The sequence below is a fragment of the Podarcis erhardii genome (assembly GCF_964252035.2).
Source record: "Podarcis erhardii genome assembly, chromosome: 7".
Classification (NCBI taxonomy): domain Eukaryota; kingdom Metazoa; phylum Chordata; class Lepidosauria; order Squamata; family Lacertidae; genus Podarcis; species Podarcis erhardii.
Window position 1 is genome coordinate 12,742,523 of NC_138511.1, and position 20,692 is coordinate 12,763,214.

At 42.5% G+C, this 20,692-nt stretch overlaps 1 protein-coding gene across 1 annotated transcript in view; it reads left to right on the plus strand.

The window, feature by feature from the left end:
* Positions 1-20,692, plus strand: part of HECTD4 (HECT domain E3 ubiquitin protein ligase 4) — a 112,560-nt gene that overhangs the window by 45,940 nt on the left and 45,928 nt on the right. The window contains exons 17-31 of the mRNA XM_081871458.1: positions 1,880-2,008; positions 6,185-6,309; positions 7,380-7,533; positions 8,870-8,970; positions 10,334-10,532; positions 11,547-11,666; positions 12,773-12,877; positions 13,454-13,617; positions 14,412-14,645; positions 15,226-15,418; positions 16,121-16,225; positions 18,338-18,426; positions 18,660-18,835; positions 19,905-20,040; positions 20,151-20,292. Coding sequence (XP_081727584.1) covers positions 1,880-2,008; positions 6,185-6,309; positions 7,380-7,533; positions 8,870-8,970; positions 10,334-10,532; positions 11,547-11,666; positions 12,773-12,877; positions 13,454-13,617; positions 14,412-14,645; positions 15,226-15,418; positions 16,121-16,225; positions 18,338-18,426; positions 18,660-18,835; positions 19,905-20,040; positions 20,151-20,292 — 2,172 coding nt within the window. The remainder of the gene's footprint in view (positions 1-1,879; positions 2,009-6,184; positions 6,310-7,379; positions 7,534-8,869; positions 8,971-10,333; positions 10,533-11,546; positions 11,667-12,772; positions 12,878-13,453; positions 13,618-14,411; positions 14,646-15,225; positions 15,419-16,120; positions 16,226-18,337; positions 18,427-18,659; positions 18,836-19,904; positions 20,041-20,150; positions 20,293-20,692) is intronic.

The window sequence follows — 20,692 nt, forward strand, 5'->3', positions numbered from 1 at the left end:
TTTTTCAAAAGGGCCTCTTGTTTTATGAGTACAGTCAGGATAGGGGCAGTGCAGCAGTCTCTGCAAGGTTTAAAGGGGAGCATTCGGATTGTCAAATGTTACAGATGAGCCTGCACACCTCACTGATTGTTTTCTGGATGCCACCTGCATGCCGATGTATTGACACTCTCCTAGACAAGAGAAATAAGGACTTATGTACCAAGGAGAGTTCGGAACTTGTGATTCAGATTGTACTAACAGGCAGCAGCTGCTGGTGCTGCTCTTCCAGTTCCCCCCCAGCCTCACCTAGGAAGAGCAGTCTTATACTTTCTCCTGCCATGAAATTGAGCACCTGGCTAAACCGGCATGAACCTTTCCATGCTGTCTGCTGTGAGTGTTTGGCCAGGTGTCTGATAATGCTTTACATCCACATGTTGCCCTGCTCTGTCTCCCTGCCACTTACATTGAACGCCAACCACAAAAAAATAATCCTAATTAAGAGCTAATGTTAGCATGGTAGTTAAAAGTGAATGGCATGACCGGAAGTCCGGTTTTTAAGTCTTGGCATTAGTGGTAAAACTCAATGAACAAACCAGTTTTGATTGCTTTTAATGTGATTTTTTTTATTTTAGATTGTATTTTAATAACTTTCAAGCTGCTTTTGGTTCTAATTGTAGAAAACTGGGGTATAAATAAAAACAAATGAATGGATCAGAATCAAACCAAGCCACTCTGTTTTAGCCTCAGCCCTCATTGTAATAGTGTTTATCTTGCTACATTTTTATCCTGCCTCATTTGCTCAGAGCTGCAGCCTTCCCGCTCATTTATCTTTGTAACAGTCATGAGAGGTAGGTGAGTGTGAGTAAATGACCCAAGCTTATCCAGTGAGTTTTGCACCTAAATGGGAAACTGAACCTAGTTATTTCCATTGTTTTCTGGCACAGTTTTGTCACTATAGCATACTGGCTGCATAATGAACATAGCAATCCTGACCTGCTTTACAGGAAAGGCAGAGGGTTAGGAAGAAGCAGCCTGAATATTTGGGTTATGACTATTTTGGAAGAATTGCAGGAAATGCTAAACAAATGGGTACTGGCTTTGGGAAGTAGTAGGTGGGGCCAGATTTAGACCAGTGTACTGTGCTAATTGAAATGCTGGGCCCAAGCCATCCAAAGTCTGCACCAAGAATAGCAGAATTCTGTGTTCTCTCTAGGTATGCAGATTTGCATAACTGCTTCTATTTTGCATCATTGTGGTTTTGCCAGTTGTGGAGGAGGGGTAAGGAGTTAGGCAGAGCATTGGAGCTCTCCTGCTCTGTTACTTTCTAGTTGCCTCCACTCCTGAGATTTCAGCAGACATTTCCTCACACTTTGAAGCATATCTGAAAAGCCAATAAGGGCTAGCAACTTTAAGTAAAAAAATGGAAGCATGGGGTTTTCAGGAAGCTGAATTCAATTTAGGTTTTCTGTGCCCCCATGGAATCAAAGCATAAACTATGCAGCATTGTTTGAAACTTACAGTTACATTGTGTACTGCAATAAATATGTTGAGATCCCATTCCCACTCTGTTGACCTTTCTAGAATGTATCCATTGATCCCTGTGAATTCAGCTTTGTTTTAAGAATTAATTTGACTATCTGTTACTTGCCTATGTGTCAGCTAAGCAAAATCCAGCAATTTGTGACACATCTCTCAAATTTTAGCTTGGAGTTAGTGACTCTTTTGTTACATGCTTGTAACGCACTGCAGAGCTGTGACAGTTTAGCAGGAGAATGATTTGACATTTCCCTGTTCGTTTTCTTCCTCTGTGTTTCAAAAATAGCACACAACCTTTTTCTGTGCTGATTTTCTAGTTGAAGTGTTGAGATGATAATGCAAATGGTGCTCATTTATATTAAAGGCTGCCTCTTCTTGCCTGCGGTATCTGATGGCCGTACAGAACCATCTTCTGAGTAATACAATTTTGATTAAGCCTGACGAAAACGATGACAGTGACAGCTCCTTGCAGGGAGAGACATTGAAGGTACAGGTAAACACCAATATTAAATTCCAGTTCTGATTTCAACAACCCATGCTCTCTTCCGGCCCTTGTATCTCTGCAGTTCAGCTGATGGGTATACCCTCTCTGTGCTGTCTTGTCCCTTCTTGTTGTCTCAGTGTAATTTTGTGACAGCTTCAGCTAGAATTCTCAACGGTGACCTCTTCAGGAGGGAAGGTGCTGTTGAAGCTATGTGTGCCCTAATTCAGGAACTCTTTTGCTTTGCAATGCATGGCTAGGCTCCCCTGTTGACCTCCACCAGAGTGGCATTCAGGAGTACCAACAGAGATCATTGTGTGCTGCTGCTGCCACCGCCGCCGCTCTCCACCATCTGGAAGTTCAGTCCACAGGTGGCTGTTCCTCACGAGGGCCTCTATTTTGAACCATCAAATTACCCTGCACTGAAGCACTATCATTACCAGTAAATCATTGGCTGTGGAACTTTCTTCCATAGGATACAGTCATGGCCACCAACTTGGATGGCTTTAAAAGAGGATTAGACAAATGAATGGAGGTACCGTATTTTTCGCTCTATAGGACACACCTTTTCCCCTCCAAAAATTAAGGGGAAATGTGTGTGCGTCCTATGGAGCGAATGCAGGCTCCTTGGCTTCAGCGATAGCAACGTGAAGACTCCGAAGCGCAGAGGGAGTGGGAACTTGCGCTGCGCTCCAAAGGCTTCAGGTTCCTTTTGCTGAAGCCAGGAGAGCAAGACTCTCCTGGCTTCAGCAGAGAGGGAGAGCTGCGCAGCGCCCCTTCGGCCAAGCAGGAGGAGAAATGGAAGGGGCTCCATTTCTCCTGCCGCTTCGCTGAAGGGGCACTGAGCAGAGAGGGGGAGATTTTTTTTTCTTGTTCTCCCCCTCTAAAACAAGGTGCGTCCTATAGAGTGAAAAATACGGTACATAAGGCCATCACTAGCTGCTAGCCACGATGGCTGTGCTCTGACTCCATACTTGGAGGCATTCTGAATACCAGCTGCTAGAAACAGTAGGAGGGTGCTTTTGTGCTCAAATCCTGCTTGCTGGTTTCCCACAGGCAACTATTTGGCCACTGTGAGAACAGGATGCTGGAACTAGATGGGCCATTGGACTTATCTAGCAGGCTTTTCTTATGCGAGAGTCTCCTTGTTTTAGAGAAAGAACTGTGGCAGATAGTTCTGTATTCCAGGCCTTGCTACAGATAATTTTTTTTTAATCTATAAAATTATTCTTTATTCCCATTCATTTTAGAATATATCCATCTAGGGGCCTTTAAAACTTCTAGAAATCTCTATTTCTTAACCATATGAAATCTAAAAGGGTTCTCTGGGTGTTAGCATAGAGCAGGCCTCAGGAACCTGTGGCCTCCAAGAAATTACTGAACTTCCATGGTTCCTGATCATTGCAATGCTGGCTAGGGCTGATCTAGAGGGCTGCAAGTTTCCCATCCCTGGCATGGAGGGTAGCTTTGCATTTTCATCGCTTTTTATTCCTGGAGCTGCCCTACCCCCTCCATGGAACCCCAGAGGGAGCCTTTGTCTTGGACGGTTCTACACAGACCTAAACAGGTTTATCTCACTAAAGGTCATGACTTTTCTCACACCTCAGACCTTGGTGGTTACAGTTTGGTGAGGGAGCTAAGAACCTCTAAATGGAGAATTCTCTGCAGCTTCAGAAATGCTCAGGGTTTCCTGAAAGAAGCTGTGCTGCCTAGGGCCACACATTCTGATAAAATACTCTTTTTAAAAAATGCCCTTAAGCAAGCCTCATTTAAGTTTGAAGAAACAGCAGCTGTGGGGTTCGGGTCTGGAATTTGCTCCCACTCCATACTGGTGTCCTGCTGACCCCTGAGGAGCAAAGAAGCTGGGGGGATTTTTGACAGGAAACCTGCACAGGACTCTGAGCACTTGTAGATAGTGTGATCCAAATTGAGACCCTTTTTCTCAAAACAAAAGTAAAAATGTGAGGGAGGTCAATTTAAGCACCCTTTCCCTAGAAGTATGTTTACCCTAGCATATGGTTTGGCCCTTAAGTAGGTTTCAAACCTGTTTATGTCTGTGGTATGGATGCCCCCATCAGCAACTCTTTCGCCTTTTGACTTACTCTAAGTCAGTGTGATAACCTCTAAAAACTTTGATCCTAAGTGGTTGCTGCCTCAATGCCATTCTAGATGGACCTCTTTGCAAACATGTTGCACAGGACTGGTGACTGTCCTAGATCTATTGCTTTAACTGAACCACTGAGTATTCCTGATAAGGGAAAGCTATCCCTACACTTTCAAGTACTTTGAAATTTAAACATGTTGCTAGCTGTACCACTCAGGGGGATCTGTGTTCAGCAAAGCAGTGCTGTAGAATTTCTGAAAACATAATCGCCCCATCAACTTCACCGCCACTCTCTAGGGAATATTACTTGCTTATCTGAATAAATGGGGCAAAATATGCTTTTATGCAGGGCCTGTGCTACTTTTCCAGTTGGCTTTGCATTTATTATCTCAGCTGCTTAAGGGAGGAGCAGTGAAGGAAAGGCAGCCCCAGCCCACTACTCAAGGCTGAGCCCTTGGGCTGGTAGATAAGAGCATCTTCTACTTCTTTCTACAGGGCCCTCACAGGAGGCCCATGTTTAGTTTTGCCCCTTTATTTTCAATTCTGTCAGTCTCCTTTTTGCTATCCTTTGGCGTACTTGTGTACTTGTATGAAGTAAATGCTGACTGTGTCCATGCCATCTTTCATCCTACAAACACGTTTTTATTTTTTCCAGTTCTTCTCTGCAGTTCGTATCATCCTCTCTTCCCTTCTAAGACTGTCTGTTTCGTTCCTTGTCTGGCCAGCAGACAGGGCTGGATAAACCATTCTGATAAGTACTGTATGCAGTCGGGGCCTAGCCCACTAGAGTCCCTTGTCTGCAGTTAACTAGCTGGAGTTTCCCAAATGCAACATGCATGTTTTATTCCTCCTCCCCCCCGCCCACTTAAAAAAAGAATCTAGACAGGGAAATGACTGTTTCAGTCAGCCATAGGAAAATATCAAACAACCTTTTCCCCCCTGCAGTATAAATAGCATCATCAGATCTGCAGAAGATTTGCCAATTGGACAGGATGGTGAGGACAGAAGAAGGGGAAATGTGTGTGTGTGTGTGTGTGCGCGCGCGCGCGCGCGCTCCTTTGCCCACTAAGGTTGCTGCAAAAAGAAAAAAAACCTATCTAGTTGTTGTAAAAGGTTTAATGGCTTAAATCTGTGTCATTTTGCATAGGAGGAAGAGCGATCATTCTGAGGGGGGTATTATTTTATTTGGTTTTGGAAGTAAACAGCATCTTAGAAGAGGAATTCCACCACCCCTGTGTGTGAGAGTGTGAGACAGAGACAGAGAGAGAGATACAAATATAATCCTTCTGTTATGGGTGCCTACTACTTGTATTTTTTTAGTACTTAAAGAAAAAAGTTAACATTTTTTTCCACAGTCTGCTGCCGAATGACTTTGGCACTTCAAAAAAATCAGTTAATCAAACTTGATTCCTCACTAGAAATTGTGGCCCTTGTGCTCACCTTCATACGTAGACATTGGAAGACATGTTGTGTGTCTGAGAAGGAACCTTCCCTACTTCAGAAATGACCCCATAGGGCTTCCATATTGTTTTTATCAGGCCTTATTGACAGGGAACCCTCCTGGTCAAAATATGTCCTTCATTTCCTGCATAGTGCATCTTGAATTCTAATTAATTAAATGTTTCCTAGTACTTTGGAGTTTAACATTTTAAACTTCCAGCTGACACAGGAAAAGAGAGATTGTTTCCATGCAGAGTCAAAAGTGGAGCCATAGCAGCTTCTGTTTTCATGGTGTGTCCACCCATTTCTTGTGTCCCAGTTACATCTCTGATCAAGGTGGATGAGTGGGGATTCTAAAGCACAGCAAAAGACCTCTGGAGGGAGATGGGGACCAAATGAACATATCTGCCACAGGCAGTGGGGCCTCTCTGACCACCTTCCATTGTTTGAAGGAAACTATTGTCTGTCTCCAGTCTCAGTCCTGGAGAGATCTGTTGGTGCTGGCTTCATTGTCATGATCATTGCATAAACTTCGGAAGCCCATGCTTATTTTTTTGTTCTGTTTGCTTGCTTGTTTGTTTTTAAGATCAGCTGTTCTCTTGGTCACGTAAACACAAGTTTCTTCTTAACGTTTTTGTCCCTAGGAGCTTAAAGCTAGTATCTTGGCTCTGGCTACTCAGATCCTTACGGGATGCGATGAAGTTCTAGAAATGCTGCAGCAAGTCACCACTGCTCTGATAAACAGCGATATTCCAGACAGGGAGCAGCGGTAAGTTTATGTACTTCATTTGCTTTGGAGATTCACGCCCCACCTTGATTTTGAAAGGTCCTCAAGGCAGTTTGCAACAGACTGCAACGCATAAAATAAAAAGACACACAACCTGATATCCCTCAGCTGTCTGGATGAAGGATGGGATCGATATGTGCTTCCATTCTGGTCTGTAGTCCCAGGACGCTGACAGTTGGTGCAGAGTGATCTTTCTGGGGGAGGGAGGGAGGGAAGCAAGCCATCTGCAGCTGTCCTTTCTCTGGATGAGAGAAGTGGCCATGCTGCTATTCCCTTTTCCTGGATGAGAGAGGGAGGTGTCCAATGGCCCTTGATACTCTGCCTAATAGATGGCACTAGAATGTGCTTCCTTTCAGTTCTGCAGGTTTCTGTTTGCTTCCTTGGCAAAGGGCATTCACCAGAACTTGCACCATTTTGCTGTCTCTCTCTTTATTGTTGCCAAAATCAGGAGATTTGGGGAACTGTCATGCAGTTTTTGTGTGTACTGGAGGCTATTTGGTTGGCAGGATGCAAGTTAAGGCAGGGTCTGAGTCTCAAACTAAAATGTGCAGGGCATAAGAAAAGTCTGAACCAGGGGCATTGTGAGCAAGGGTTCATCCTTCAGAGGGTGGGAGAGGTCTAAATATGAGCTGTGTGAGAAGGAGATGTTTGACAACAGCAGCAACAAGGGCAAGCTTCAGGAGGTCCAGAAGAGATGATGGAAAGTTGGGGAGGTGTCAGGGATCTGGGAAACAGCACCTAAGAGAGCTTATTGCACTGTTGAAGATGGAGGAGATAGGATGTATTTGGGAGGTTAAGGCAGGCATAGGCAAACTCGGCCCTCCAGATGTTTTTGGGGCTACAACTTCCATCATCCCCAGCTATCAGGACCAGTGGCCAGGGATGATGGGAGTTGTAGTCCCAAAACAGTTGGAGGGCTGAGTTTGCCAGTGCCTGGGTTAAGACAACCTGGGGCGGGACATTCACAGTAAGCCAGTTGGGTGTGCCGAAGCAGGACTGGTAAGTGAGCATGGCAGCAAGATGCTCTAAATCCAGAGGGCCTCTCATTGCAGGTTAAAAGGCCTGGAGCAGGTGACCAAAGCCACAATGCTGGGCCATTTGCTTCCGGTTTTGCTGACCTCTCTGATGCACCCCAATCTCCAAACATTGACCATGGCCGATGCTCTGATGCCTCAGCTGGTGCAGCTGGTCCTCTACACAAGTCAGGTATGGCCTCCTTTTCCTCTGCTGGTGGTTTCCCCCTCCTCCACCCTTCCAAATGGTTTTATGTTTCTTTTCCTTCCCTTGGAATGATCTTTGCTACTGAAACCCTTGTGCGGAATAGCGATATTGTTACATTCTACCTTGTAACAAACTTTTTATAATGCTTATTGTCCCACTGGGTTTGCCATAGGGGGTTGCATTCATCCTTTTATGGCAAACAGTATCACATTATTTTCTTAATGTTCATCCCTGTAAAATTTGAGCTCCCACAATGCATTGAGGATACTGAATTGCCTCGTTACAAAGACTTACACATAGCCATAATACGTTGCTATATGGAGCACAGTTCAAAATCTGCCAATAAGCAGAACTTCAGGCTGCATCTAGATGGGTGGTTCCTAGCATGACCCAATTATTGCTTTTCCGTTGTAAGATATAAGTGAAATTGCAGCTGACTTTCCACCCTGTTGAGTGTGTTGTGCATTTTCTGTGTGTACATTCCACTGTGTTCTGTCCATACCACACCTTCACTAAACCCCTTGTGGTATGTTATAACCACTGCTTGTTTTCTGACCCCCTATTTATTTCCTTTTGAAATAAATATTTTAGTTATCACTTTTCTGACTATTTTTAAACGAAACATAGCTAAAGCATTATAACACTGTAAGCTATAATATAATTTATAATGATGCTATGGTGTAGTAGTATAATAACACTATACTAAAATAATGCTTTAGCTGTGGAGTGTTGTAGTGCTTTGCATCTTTCATTAAAACAATATAGATGGAAAAACATTTAAATAAGTACAAAAATAGCTATTAAAAAGGGTCATAAAACAACATTCCCCACAAGTCTTATAATGAATGTATGTTGAGCTGTGAGACTGCACTGTTGCTTTGTTCTTCCTAAAAGTTGGAGTTTTTGTGGTCTAAGAAAAGATGGAAGAACCACAGGGCAACTACAGGATGACAATGTTTAGGTGATAAGAGTTGTGTGGGTGCCCTGTAAAAAGTGAGTGAAGGAATCGTGTTGATGTCATGCTAAATGCCTATCGAGGAAACATCCTCATTCTCCTTCCAGGCAATAATCTGGACCAGGGGAGCTGTGCTATCTATGAGGGCAATAGAGAGGATTGACAGGGCATCAGTAGCAATAGCAAGTCATAGAATTGTAGAGTTGCAAGGGACTCAGGGAGTCTTTAGTCCAACCCCTTGCAAAGACAGTCTCTCTCTTTCTCACTTCCCTCCCTGCCTCTCCAGTTTCCCCCCTTCCCTATTTGAGAGATAGCATTATATACTACTTTACTAATCACAAGCAAACCACATTCATTTTGCTACAGACAGCCTTGCTGCTGAAAACCCAGTCTCCTGTTTTCTCTGAAGCGGGCAGTTCTCCTGGAGGGGCATCAGAGCAGAGGAGCAAGCTATTCCCTGATGAGAGGTAATCAATGTAACATCATCCAACTGCCCTTTGACCCTCATCCTTCACTACTTTAATATGTTGAAGGCACTCTCTCATATGCTTGCTGGCAATGTTGCTTCTGGACATAAATCATTATGGAAGAATGATTCAGAGGCAAGGAACCCCACAGGGTCTGCGTTGCATTGCTCTGTAAAATTGCTTTGTAGGCTCATGGGGGGGGGGAATTTCTCATAAAGAGCTGAAAGTTATAGATCCAACTGAAGGTGTTTCTGGAGAGCAAGTTATAGCTTTTATTTCTCCTCCCTTTCCCTGCCACCTTAAGGGTTCTAAAAGCTGACAGAATATGCCGAATTAGATGGTATATCAGAAAAAATAAAGAATAAATCAAAACAGGAATTTGTTTCAAAATGGGAGGTTTTCAGAGATTATCTGAAAAATAAATATAGTAGTTTAAATTCTGTTGCAGCATTCGAGGAACTTCAGTAATAGTTGCAAGGTAGATATAAGAAATTAGATTTATTGAGAATAAGTTTAATTATGATAAAAGTGTGTATTGGCAAAAAGTAATATGAATTTGAAATATGGAATAGACGGGAGGTTGTTTTTTTTCTTTTTTCTTGTTGTATAAATAAAAAACTTTATTTAAAAAAAAGGGGGTTCTAGAGGAACAGCAGCAAAATTAGAAAAGGTTGAGATGGTTTCAAGAGCTTTATGTTTTAATTCATAATGAGCACAGTGTATATTACCTGATCCTGCTTTTAACAACTTATGTCACAAGTAGATGGGATGTTGTGAGATCTGTTACTGAATCTTGTGTGGTTTTGTAAAACTGAACAGCAGCCATGGGGGTCCCTATTACACTGCAGCACTGGGGTAAGGGGGTTAACTCTCCCCACTTTCCCTATTTTTCCAATGGTAAGCACCCTCAAATGTGCTCTTTGTTCTGAGGAAAAACTTGTATGTGCTTGTATGAAACGTGTGTGGTTCCTCTGCATGGTAAATATCAGCTTGGAAGTAGATTTCAGCAATGCCTGATCTTAAGGGTGCATTGTTCGAACTGCCTTCCTCATCACTGGAAGTGGCATTTTATTTGTACCCACAGGCTTTGAGGTCTTTCTTGGGTCCATACCTCCACTAGATGGGAATTCAGTATGTCAAAAAACCTGCCAACCAAGCCTCTTGAGCAGAGCTGAAAGTCAGATGAATGTAACCCACATGAGCAGCGATTCCTCTTTCAAACTGCCTTCAGTTGTCACAATTGTCTTCAGCACAAGGCCCTTCTTCACATACCATGTGTTTGCTGTTGTGATAGGTTTGTTGTACAAACTCTATGTTTTCTCTGCTAAAGCTTGTCCCTTTTCACTCTTTTCTTAAACGCTAGAATGCTAGAAGAAAAAGAAGAGCCAGGTTTCCTTACGGGCTTAAAGATTCCAGCTCCTTGGGCTGCTGGGAAGACAGTAGAGACAGTCCATCCTGTCAGAGACAATTACAAATTTAAGGAGACGGTGCATATTCCAGGAGCCCGTTGTTTGTACCTGAGGTTTGATAGCCGCTGCTCTTCACAGTATGATTATGATAAGGTTAGTAGAATGCTGGAAAGATCTTCCCAGTGGAACACAACAAGTCAGTACTGTGGTGCAATTTCCATTTTTTTCAGTAGAGTTTGCACAGAAGAAGCTTCTGTCCCTATCTTTATCATGGACAATATGATTATTGTTATTTATTAATTGGCTTCCACATATGTCCAAAATATAATAAAAGCAGCTTAAAAAAACAACAACAGTTGAAAGCAGCACAGAAAACAAATGAATTTTAAAACAATACAAAATGGACACCCATGGCCGAGACCTATTTATCCAGCTGGAAAAGCTTTTTTTTTTAAGGAAGAAAATGGCTTCAGTTGTTTCCAGAAAGTGCAGATCATGCCTATCAGACATATCTATAGCACCGTTTTTTGCCAGGAAGAAAAAAACGGGGAAGGTTTTGATCCCAGCCTCTGTGTGGATCACAGAAGCTGGGTGTATGTGTGAAGAGGAGATCCCTCGCAATTAATTTATTCATTGCTGAATGTTGACCGCTAGTTGAGGGCCAAACTAGATGTGGCACCATACATGTCATTAAAAAACCTGTAAACACCTGCAAAGATAAGATGGAGTGGGCTGTGATCTGGATCAAAATCTGTACTGGGTATGGCAGGTTGTCTCTTGCTGTGACCCTGATTGGGACCGAAGTGCCTGCACCTGATGTTTGCATTGGAAGGAAAACTTCAATTGCCAAGGATCAGCTCTTTCTCTTGCATACAGACAGCAGGCCAGGAGCTCTGATTCTGATCAGGATAATGGGGAGTGGGGTTCAAAAAGGAAAGTGGCCTTTCCTGCCAGGCTCCTGATCCAGATCAGAGGCCCTGCACCTGCTATTTACGTCTAAAAAGCCATTTGTATTATCGCTTCAGTGATTTGTGTGTAAAACCAGGAAGCCACCTGCTTGTCTCCTCCACAACAATTTGGAATTAACTTTAAATATTCAAACTGCCGTAAGTCTGCACGTTGCATTTGTCTTTATCCCACCTAACAGTTTATTTCATGTTCTTGAAGTTGGTGATCTACGCAGGCCCCAACACAAATAGCCGGAAGGTTGCTGAATATGGGGGCAACACCCTAGGATATGGGAGCCGGAGTGTCTTAGGAACTGGTTGGCCCAAAGACTTAGTAAAGGTACAGAGTAAAGATTTCTCTTTTTAAAAATAACAGCAACAAGATTTCAACCAAATTTGATTATAATAATAATTTATTATTTATACCCTGCCCATCTGGCTGAGTTGTTGTTTGGGAACTACTTTATAGAAAAATGGTTTGTGTTTTGTTGTAGACCCATAAAAAAACCATGCAAGGAGGACTGTAGCAGCTGAGTTTAGTATTTATTTTGTAATGTTTAATGAGGAGGGGTAGGAGGAGAAGGGAAAAGCAAAGGAACAGCTCCAGGACTATAATTGTTGCTGATCTGATCTTCTGATACAGTTATAACTTGAAATGTACAGAGAAAGGCTGGCTATTGGCTCTGTGCTATTGTTGTTGTTGTTGTTGTTGTTGTTGTTGTTGTTTTAAAAAAGCTAGTGGTCATTTTTAAAAACAAAATTATGAAATAATAGTGCCATTGTAGTTAGGCTTAAGGGTAATCCCTTATAAGAGATATGGATTCATGGACCTGGAACAATCGTGGTTACTTCCTTGTCACCTCCAGTCCTTGTGTTTTCCACATTTGTCACGGTTCCATGGTCAAGGACCTCTGCCAGATGCAACCTCTGAAATCAGATTATGTATGCGAGTATTATTTGGGTTTTCCATCTCATGTCTGGTCAACCAGAAGAAGGGTGGTTGGCTTTTATATCCAAAGCCAATTCTTGCCCAAGAATGTCCAAGTGCTTCGGCAAAGTCTCTTAAAACACACATCCATTTATTTAATGTTCTGCATTTGCCCCCTACCTTTCTGAATAGCATCAATTCTTCTTTTCCCTACCCTCCCTCCCAATTATATTTTCACAATCCTGTTAGATAGGCTCCGTTTGCAGTGCTGGGTGGGAAGACTAGCCAAATGTTACCAGTGAGCTCCATGACTGAGTGGGGATTTGAACCGGAGTCTGTCCAATGTGACTTTCTGTGATTTTTAGAGCCATTTCAGTTGTTGTAACGCCTTGCTACCCCATCATACTCCTGAGACCCCCATGGAAAGTCTGTGAAGACAGCAATGCATGAAAGAGGGATTGCACCCTATCTTTAGCTGCTTGTTTAACTGTTTCTCCTTTGCCCTTTCAAAACATAAGGTGGAAGGGGACACCGTTACCTTCTCCTTTGAAATGCGGAGTGGCCGAGAACACAACACCCCAGACAAAGCAATGTGGGGCTTTGCTTGTACAGTTCGAGCACAGGTATAATAATATTAATAATAATTTGTTATTTATACTCCACCCATCTGGGTTTCCCCAGCCACTCTGGGCGGCTTCCAACAAAATATTAAAATACAATTGTTAAACATTAAAAGCTTCCCTAAACAAGGCTGCCTTCAGATGTCTTCTAAAAGTCTGGTAGTTTTTCTCTTTGACATCTGGTGGGAGGGCATTCCACAGGGTGGGTGCCACTACCGAGAAGGCCCTCTGCCTGGTTCCCTGTAACTTGGCTTCTCGCAGCGAGGGAACCGCCAGAAGGCCCTCGGCGCTGGATCTCAGTGTCTGGGCAGAACGATGGGGGTGGAGATGCTCCTTCAGGTAGGCTTGTGTTAGGTTTGCATATGGGACATTAATGGGAATTTGCTACAATAAGTCTAAATATGCTGGATTTGAGGCGAGAGGAAGGAGGACAGGTGTGTAACGGTACTGCCTAACATATTGTGGGCCCCAATTACCTTGACAACACATTCATATGTCACTCAACTTTAACACTTATAAGTATATAAAAACCAATAGCGTTAATTGTTGTGTGTGCATTTTTGCCTTTCTGTGCTGAAGGAGTCATCGGAAGATGTGTCGGGGGGGTTGCCATTCTTGGTAGACCTTGCTTTAGGCTTGTCTGTGCTGGCTTGCTCTATGCTGAGGATTCTGTACAATGGACCAGAAATAACCAAAGAGGAGGAAACGTGCCAAGATCTTCTGAGATCTAAACTTTTACAGAGGTAAATAATATATGGCTGAATGCAAGGAGACAGGATGTTAATTCCTTGTCAGATGCCAGAAGCCTTCTAAGCCTTTTTCCCTTGTGTGCAGGTAGCTTAGGACCAAAGCCCATATGAAATGGTCCTCTCATGCTTAGGAATCTCCCATGTCTTCTTCTCTGTTGAAAAGCAGCTGCTGGGGAGGGGGATTTTGGGTGAAGAAGAATAAAATCATACAATTGTAGAGTTGGAAAGTTAACATTTCTCCCCTGCACCTTTTACCCAAGTGAAATCACACCTAATGGCAGTTTCGGTGTGTGGCTGATTGTGTCAGGACCAGTCCAGCAGGAAAGGGTTAACATACACGCACCCTTTCAGTGCAACCAAAGAAAAAGGCATTGGGAAATTGGGTGAGAGACCTCCCAAATCACATCCAGATTGGCTCTGAGTTACAGCAAGGTTGTTGAAATTTGTGGAAGATGGTTGTTTTTCCTAAATTCATCAATCGGATGAATAGCTGAATTGCAAACAAAATGGGAGTAACAACAAAGAGATTCCACAGTGTGCGAGAGGGCCCTCATAAGAAATGCCAGAAAAACTCTTAAACTGAAGGCCCAGTTGGTGTTTGTCAGACAGCTTCATGGTGAAGCTGTTTTAAGGTCTTTAGAGTTGTTTTGAGGAATAAGTATGTTTCTCTGCTAGGAATGCACACTTCAGGTACACTGTCTTCTAATCTGCTTTACTTTGGAAATGATAGATCTTGTTTTGAGGCCTGAAAGGAACAGAAGACTTCCTCCCTCTCTTTCCTTTTCCAGGTGCCAGTGGCAAGTGGAAGCCAATGGCGTCATTTCTCCAGCCCTCACCCCAAGCCCCTCCCCACTGCCTCTCACCATTGATGAAGACCGAGAGTTCACTTATCCCTCCGATATTCTTGTGCCTCCTGTTGGTCACTACTTTGACTTGCCAAGGATCAGGCTCCCTCCTGGAATCATGATCAAACTCAGGGAAATATCTGGTCGAGCTCGGCCTCAGTTCAGACCCAGCATCAGGTGTGTAACAGCTTTTCTTCCTTTTTTTCTTCTTCCAGTAGCACCTTAGAGACCTACTAAGTTTGTTATTGGTATGAGCTTTTGTGTGCAGACACACTACTTCAGATACCCATGCACACAAAAGGTTATACTAATAACAAATTTAGTAGGTCTCTAAGGTGCTACTGGAAGGAATTCTTTTATTTTGTTTCGACTATGGCAGATCAACACAGCTACCTACCTAGAACTTTTTTTTTCTTGTTCATTTTGGGACATGTGCACTTGTAGCTTCAACAAATGCATATGTTTAAAATAATCTCATTTTAAGTAAACTGAAGGGTGGGTTTATTTAATTCTTAAATAGCTGTCATTTCATAATATGTCTATGATATTAAGCAAGTTTAGTAGTTGGATTTCTGAGTTTTAAATAAATGGTTTTGATATGTAGGTAGATGCTACTTGAGACAGTTTTAGGTGTGAACCATCCCCTTCCTCCACCACACACTAGTATTCTTAAAACGAATCTACAGAATTGTCATGCCCATTTGCCAAAAAACCTTCTTACCAACTCATTTTCGTTTTTTATTCTTACCTTCAACAGAGAGGTCATCCAGCCAGACATAATGGAAGAAATGGTAGTTTCGTGTGTGATCAAACATTTGAACCTGGTTGATGCACTCCAGTCCCTCATAAACTTCCAGTATCAAGAGGAGCATGCAGAAGAATATGACTTGCTTTGTAAAATTATGGGAGAAACGTTTAAGAAACTAAATGCCATGGAAAGACAATTGCAGGTAAAAATGCTACAAAAAAATAAATTTCTGGTGCAGAAAAAGAAGATGGCGGGCCCTTTATAATTAAGATGTATATCTCCAGGGGGACCCTTATATTCTTTTTTTAAAAAATAATATTTATTGAAGTTTCAAAAAGGTTACAAAAATATAAAAGAGAATAAGAAAAAAAAATACAAAATACACACAAAAAGAAATAAAAATAATATAAAAACAATTTAGAAAAAAAACACACGTCATCCTTTCCATATCTTAACTTTCATTTACTTGTTTCCCTGACTTCCTCACACCTCCCTTTTTTGTATTCTAGTTCAATTAGTAATTTCAGCAAATCCTTTCCATTTTTTCTTTTATCTTGATAATTCATCTTAATATATTATAACTTTGCATTTTCACCTAATAACACTCAATTTTCAATTAAATAATTTATCTTAAAAAACCTAACCTGTTAATTAAGTCAGCAAATCCTTCCATATTTCACTAGAATATTCTGTCATTCAATTTGCCTTAATTTATTTTAACCTTATCTTACCATAAAATACCTTAAAGCTTAAAACTTAATACTTATTTGTACATAACTCCATATTATTTCGGGGACCCTTATATTCTTAGCACACTGAGCACATATCCCCTTACCTTTGGGTAGGCTAATGATGCTCCAACACTTTCACATCCCCCCACTTTTTCTTTTCTCTTTTTGCCCAGAGTGTCGCCGAATTAGAACAGAAATGGCAAAGTGAAGTGGAAGATGCCATGCATGGGAAATTGGAGAACAATGTGCCCTTCTTTTATGATTATCATTTTAACGAGGTGAGTATCATATGTTGATCCCCTTCAGTGCTGGTAAGAACGGAGGTACTCAGGCAACGCTTTCTCTGAATTGCTGTACTCTTTCCCTCTTCTTATAAAACGTTGTGCTGGCTTTATTAGTGCCCAAGAACAAATCATGGGCACTTTGAAGCAGACTGACTGATCGACCCTGCGCTGGAAATTAAGCTGCAAATGCTGATTGCTGTTTCTTCCAGGAACAGCTGGGTTTTGCAGGCATAGAGGTAAGGGAAAGGCGTCTCCAAAGGATCCGAGGGTTTCCTCAGTATGTCAGGGTAATAAAATGGAGCAACTGGAAGCGAGCAGTTTGAGGGGAATTGTAAAAATAGTTGCCAGTGTTCTACTCCTGCCAGACAATTTAGAAAATGGGTCTGGTTCTGGGTAATTGTTTCAGTATAATTCAAATTCTTTAGACTGAAGGGGAAAGGGAACCTGGAGGTTTGGTGAAGGCAGAACATTTGCCTTGCATACAAAAGGCCTGGGTATCTTTAGAAAGGCTGGGAAAAGTCTCCTGCCTGAAACAGTAGAGCTAGGGTCTCCTATGTAGCACCAAGGGGCCCTTGTTTTGTCTGATCGGGGGAGGCTCAGGAGTCGCGAGCAGCTGGCCGTTGCCCAGTTTTTTAAAAAACTCTGCACATTTATGTTTCACAGGGTGCGAAAGAAAGGCTTTGCACCTTGCCTGGCAGAGAGACCGCACGCCTTGCACCCCTCCTGGGCAACGGCCGCCCACCCGCAACTCGCGAGTCTCCCCCGATCTGTCAAAACAAAGGGGGAAGGTGGCAGGAAATCTATATCCCCGGACGTCCCCGGTTCCCCCTCGGCAGTGGCAACAAGCAGCAAGCAGCTCCTGAAGCCAGCCAGAGCCAACTGCGCTACCAGGCTGGCTCCGGGCTGCTGAGGCTGCCGCTGCCACGTTTCCCAGAGACAGATTTGCAAATCTGGGGACATTCCACGGACGGAATTTGTCCTGGGACAGATTTGCAAATCCGGGGACTGTCCCTAGGAACCGGGGATGTCTTGTAACCCTAATGTAGAGGGATGTTGAAGTCAATTAGCGATTTGGTGGTAAGGAGAAGGTGCTCTGCAAAGGCATTGTCTGTGCATTTAGGGCCTAACTAATGTCTGCAGATATGTATTTCCTTTCCAGCTAATATTTGGTGGGAGTTTCCTGCCTTCAGCTACCTGAAGCGTCTTTACCCTTTTGGAACCAGATTCTCTTCCTGATATGTGCTGATCTAGCCTTCCCCAACCTGTCGCCCTTTAGATGTTGTGGACACCAGCTCCCATTGGCCCCAGCCACGATGGGAGATGTGGTCCGAAACAGCTGGAGGAAGGGGCAGAGGAGAAAATTGTGTTGGTCCACTTTTAAAGTGAACCTTCCTAATTCATACTTCCTGGAACAATATTTTGAACCATAGTGCAGCTGTCTTTCAAAATTCACACTTCTTCACATTTTGTGATGGAGTTCTCCAACCAAAGAATGTGTACAAAAATATGTGATTTAAAAGAAAATATGCATTAAAATGCATATATTAGTGAAAATAGCATTCAAAATACAGTATATTTTGGGAAATGTGTATATTAGGAGAAATTCACACTAAAATGCTGGTGAATTTTTGCGATTTTTAAAATTGTAAACTGATGCAGTAAGTGGCAAACTGAATTTAAGACTAAAAATATGAGAAACAGGAATTGACTGAATTGTCCATCCCTATTTGAAGGCCACCAGTTGGGGGAGGCTGTGCTAATCGGTCAGGTTGATTCTTAGTTTGGAAATGAAAGGAACTGAATCTTTATGTGTTCTTTGCTTCCTAATGCATCCGGTACAACTAACTCAGAGCACCAATGCTGTGCTGGATCTGACCACTGAAGAGGAAAGGTGGATTTTATTTCACAGATGAAAGTGGACATTTCCTGTCCACGTAATCAACAAAAACTCTACATTATCTCCTGAATCAGATATATTCTATTCTACTCTATTTATTCATTAAAAAATAATAACCATGCTTCCCTATAAAATATCGTGAGGTACTATACGACCTAAAAATGCAATATCTGGCCTCCCTTTTCAATATATTTTCCCCTTCTCTCTAGAGCAAAATGAAAGAATTGGAACTTTTGTGTTCAATGAAAGAGATTTCTTTTGATGGAAGCGATCTCGAGAATATGGTTCTCTCACTCAGGTTAGTGTGGCTGCTGAATTCAGTAGAGATTCTGTTCTCTTTATTTGGGTGGTTTATTTGATTGGTACGTGTGGGCTGGTACATTTGTAAGTTCCAGTCTGAGGTTCCCAATATCCAGGTTTTTTCCTAATGCAACCTCAGATTTGAATACCATTGGATGTTCTCTTCCAATGTGTTTCTGAAGATCTAATGGACATCTAACCTGTGTGGGATTTAACTTCACTGCTTTTTAGGGAGAAATTCTTCCAAGAAGTGAACTCACTGCTTCAGAAGCCTTTGCATCCCATGGGTAAAACAAAAACACTGGTCAAGAGCCTGATGAACCGAGCTGAGCTGCTCTTGCATGTCACCATTGCTGCACAGTCTGGGCTTACCAGGAGTATATCTGGCACACCTGCAGAGACACCAGGTAAGGAAAGAAAAGAATCTGATGTCTTAAAGTGAAAGATGCTCTCAGTGCAGTGTTTCCTGCAATTTACAAGCTGCTTAAGAGTAGAAACTCAGCAATGAAAGTAGGAAGCAAGAAGAAAGCAGCAGCAATGTTTTTAAGGGACAGGAGGAAAGTGTTGTGGGTTCTCCCTTTTCTTACTCCATTTAATTCTGCTTCATCTCCTAAATGTAAATATAACATGCCACAATAAAAAGAAAATTGAATTTACAAAGGACAAAGAGAAGTATAACATATTAACAGTAGTCCCAGCCGATATAAGCTTTTATTAATCAACCTGTCTTTGTTTCTGCTAATCATATGTCACTTCATTTGGAGCGGGGTTGGGGTTGGGGAGATTGTATGCAGTAGGTACATAGCTTGTGGGTGCTCCTGGATCCATTACTGTCGCTTGAGACCCAGGTGGTCTCAGTGGCGCAGAGTGCCTTCCATCAGCTTCAGCTGGTGGCCCGGCTATGCCCCTATCTGGACAGGGATAGCCTAACTTTCTGGCAACCTCTATGTTGGCTTACTGCAATTGTTATACATGGGGCTGGTGCAAAATTTGACAGCCAGGTTGCTCACCAGAATAAAACTGTTTTAGTATACCGTATAACGCCGATCCTGGCCCAGCTGCCAATTCAACGGTGCTGGTGCTGACCTATAAAACCTTACCTCTCTGCATATAAACTGACACAAAACCTGTGTTTGTCATCCGAGGCTCTTCTCTATGTCTCCATAGAGGTTTAGAGGGTAACAGCACAGGATCGGGACTATTCTGTGGTGGCACCATTATTACATCTCTTTAGGTGCCAGGCAAAAGCATTTCTCTTTAAATGTGGGGATGGCGTAGGGACTGTTATTATGATTATTTTATTATTATGCTGCATAAATTATGTTCTTAGTGTACACAGCCCTGGGATCTTTGGATAAAGAGAGGTATAGAAATAGTAGTAGCAGCAATAGTAGTAGTAGTAGTAATAATAATAATAATAATAATAATAATAATAATAATAAACCAAAGCTTCTTTCTGTGCCCTTAACACTACAGCTTGCAAATCAGCATCAGAAACAAAGGTGATATCCCATGCTGTTCGCCAGCCTGTTTTCCTCCGCAGTATGTCAGCACCATCTGATCTTGAAATGATTGCAAATGATGACCTAGAGTTCACGCGGTCAAGCCAGAGGTATATGTTGTCTCTCACTTCCTTTAAGTTCAGCCAGTGTTTCGTTACCCTCTCAGTGTAATTGGAAGTGACTGAATCTCCCTAATAAGATCTGTTTTTCCTCTCTGTAGGCGGCGCCATGTGACTAGCCACAGAAGCAGCTCTTTTACTCTTCTTCAGTCTCTCACCATTGAGGACAGCCGAGACAAGCCCACCTATAGTGTCTTGCTGGGGCAGCTGTTTGCTTTCATCGGGACCAATCCTGATCAAGCAGTAAGTCATGCCAGTGACAGAAGTTAGTGTGCCTATCAGACTGTTGCAGTCAGAGAGCATTAATTCTCATACCTGTGCATGCTCTGCAACAAAACAATGTCTCCCAGGGCTGTATAGAATAAAAGCAACAAACACATTACAATAGAACACTAGGTAAAAGCAATACCAGCGAAGAATCAACAAATCTTCAAAATCCAGCAAGCCATGAAAAGCATGCTTGACCAGCTACATAATGTACTGGGATGACCAAACAGATTTAAAAAGTATTTGCCTGGCACCAAAAAGATACCAGCATTATCACCAGATGAACTTTTCTAGGGAAGACTATTCCATAAATGGGACATATGACCAAGAGACCCCTTTCCTCATCCACCACCTGCTGAACTTCAGGTGACGGGGT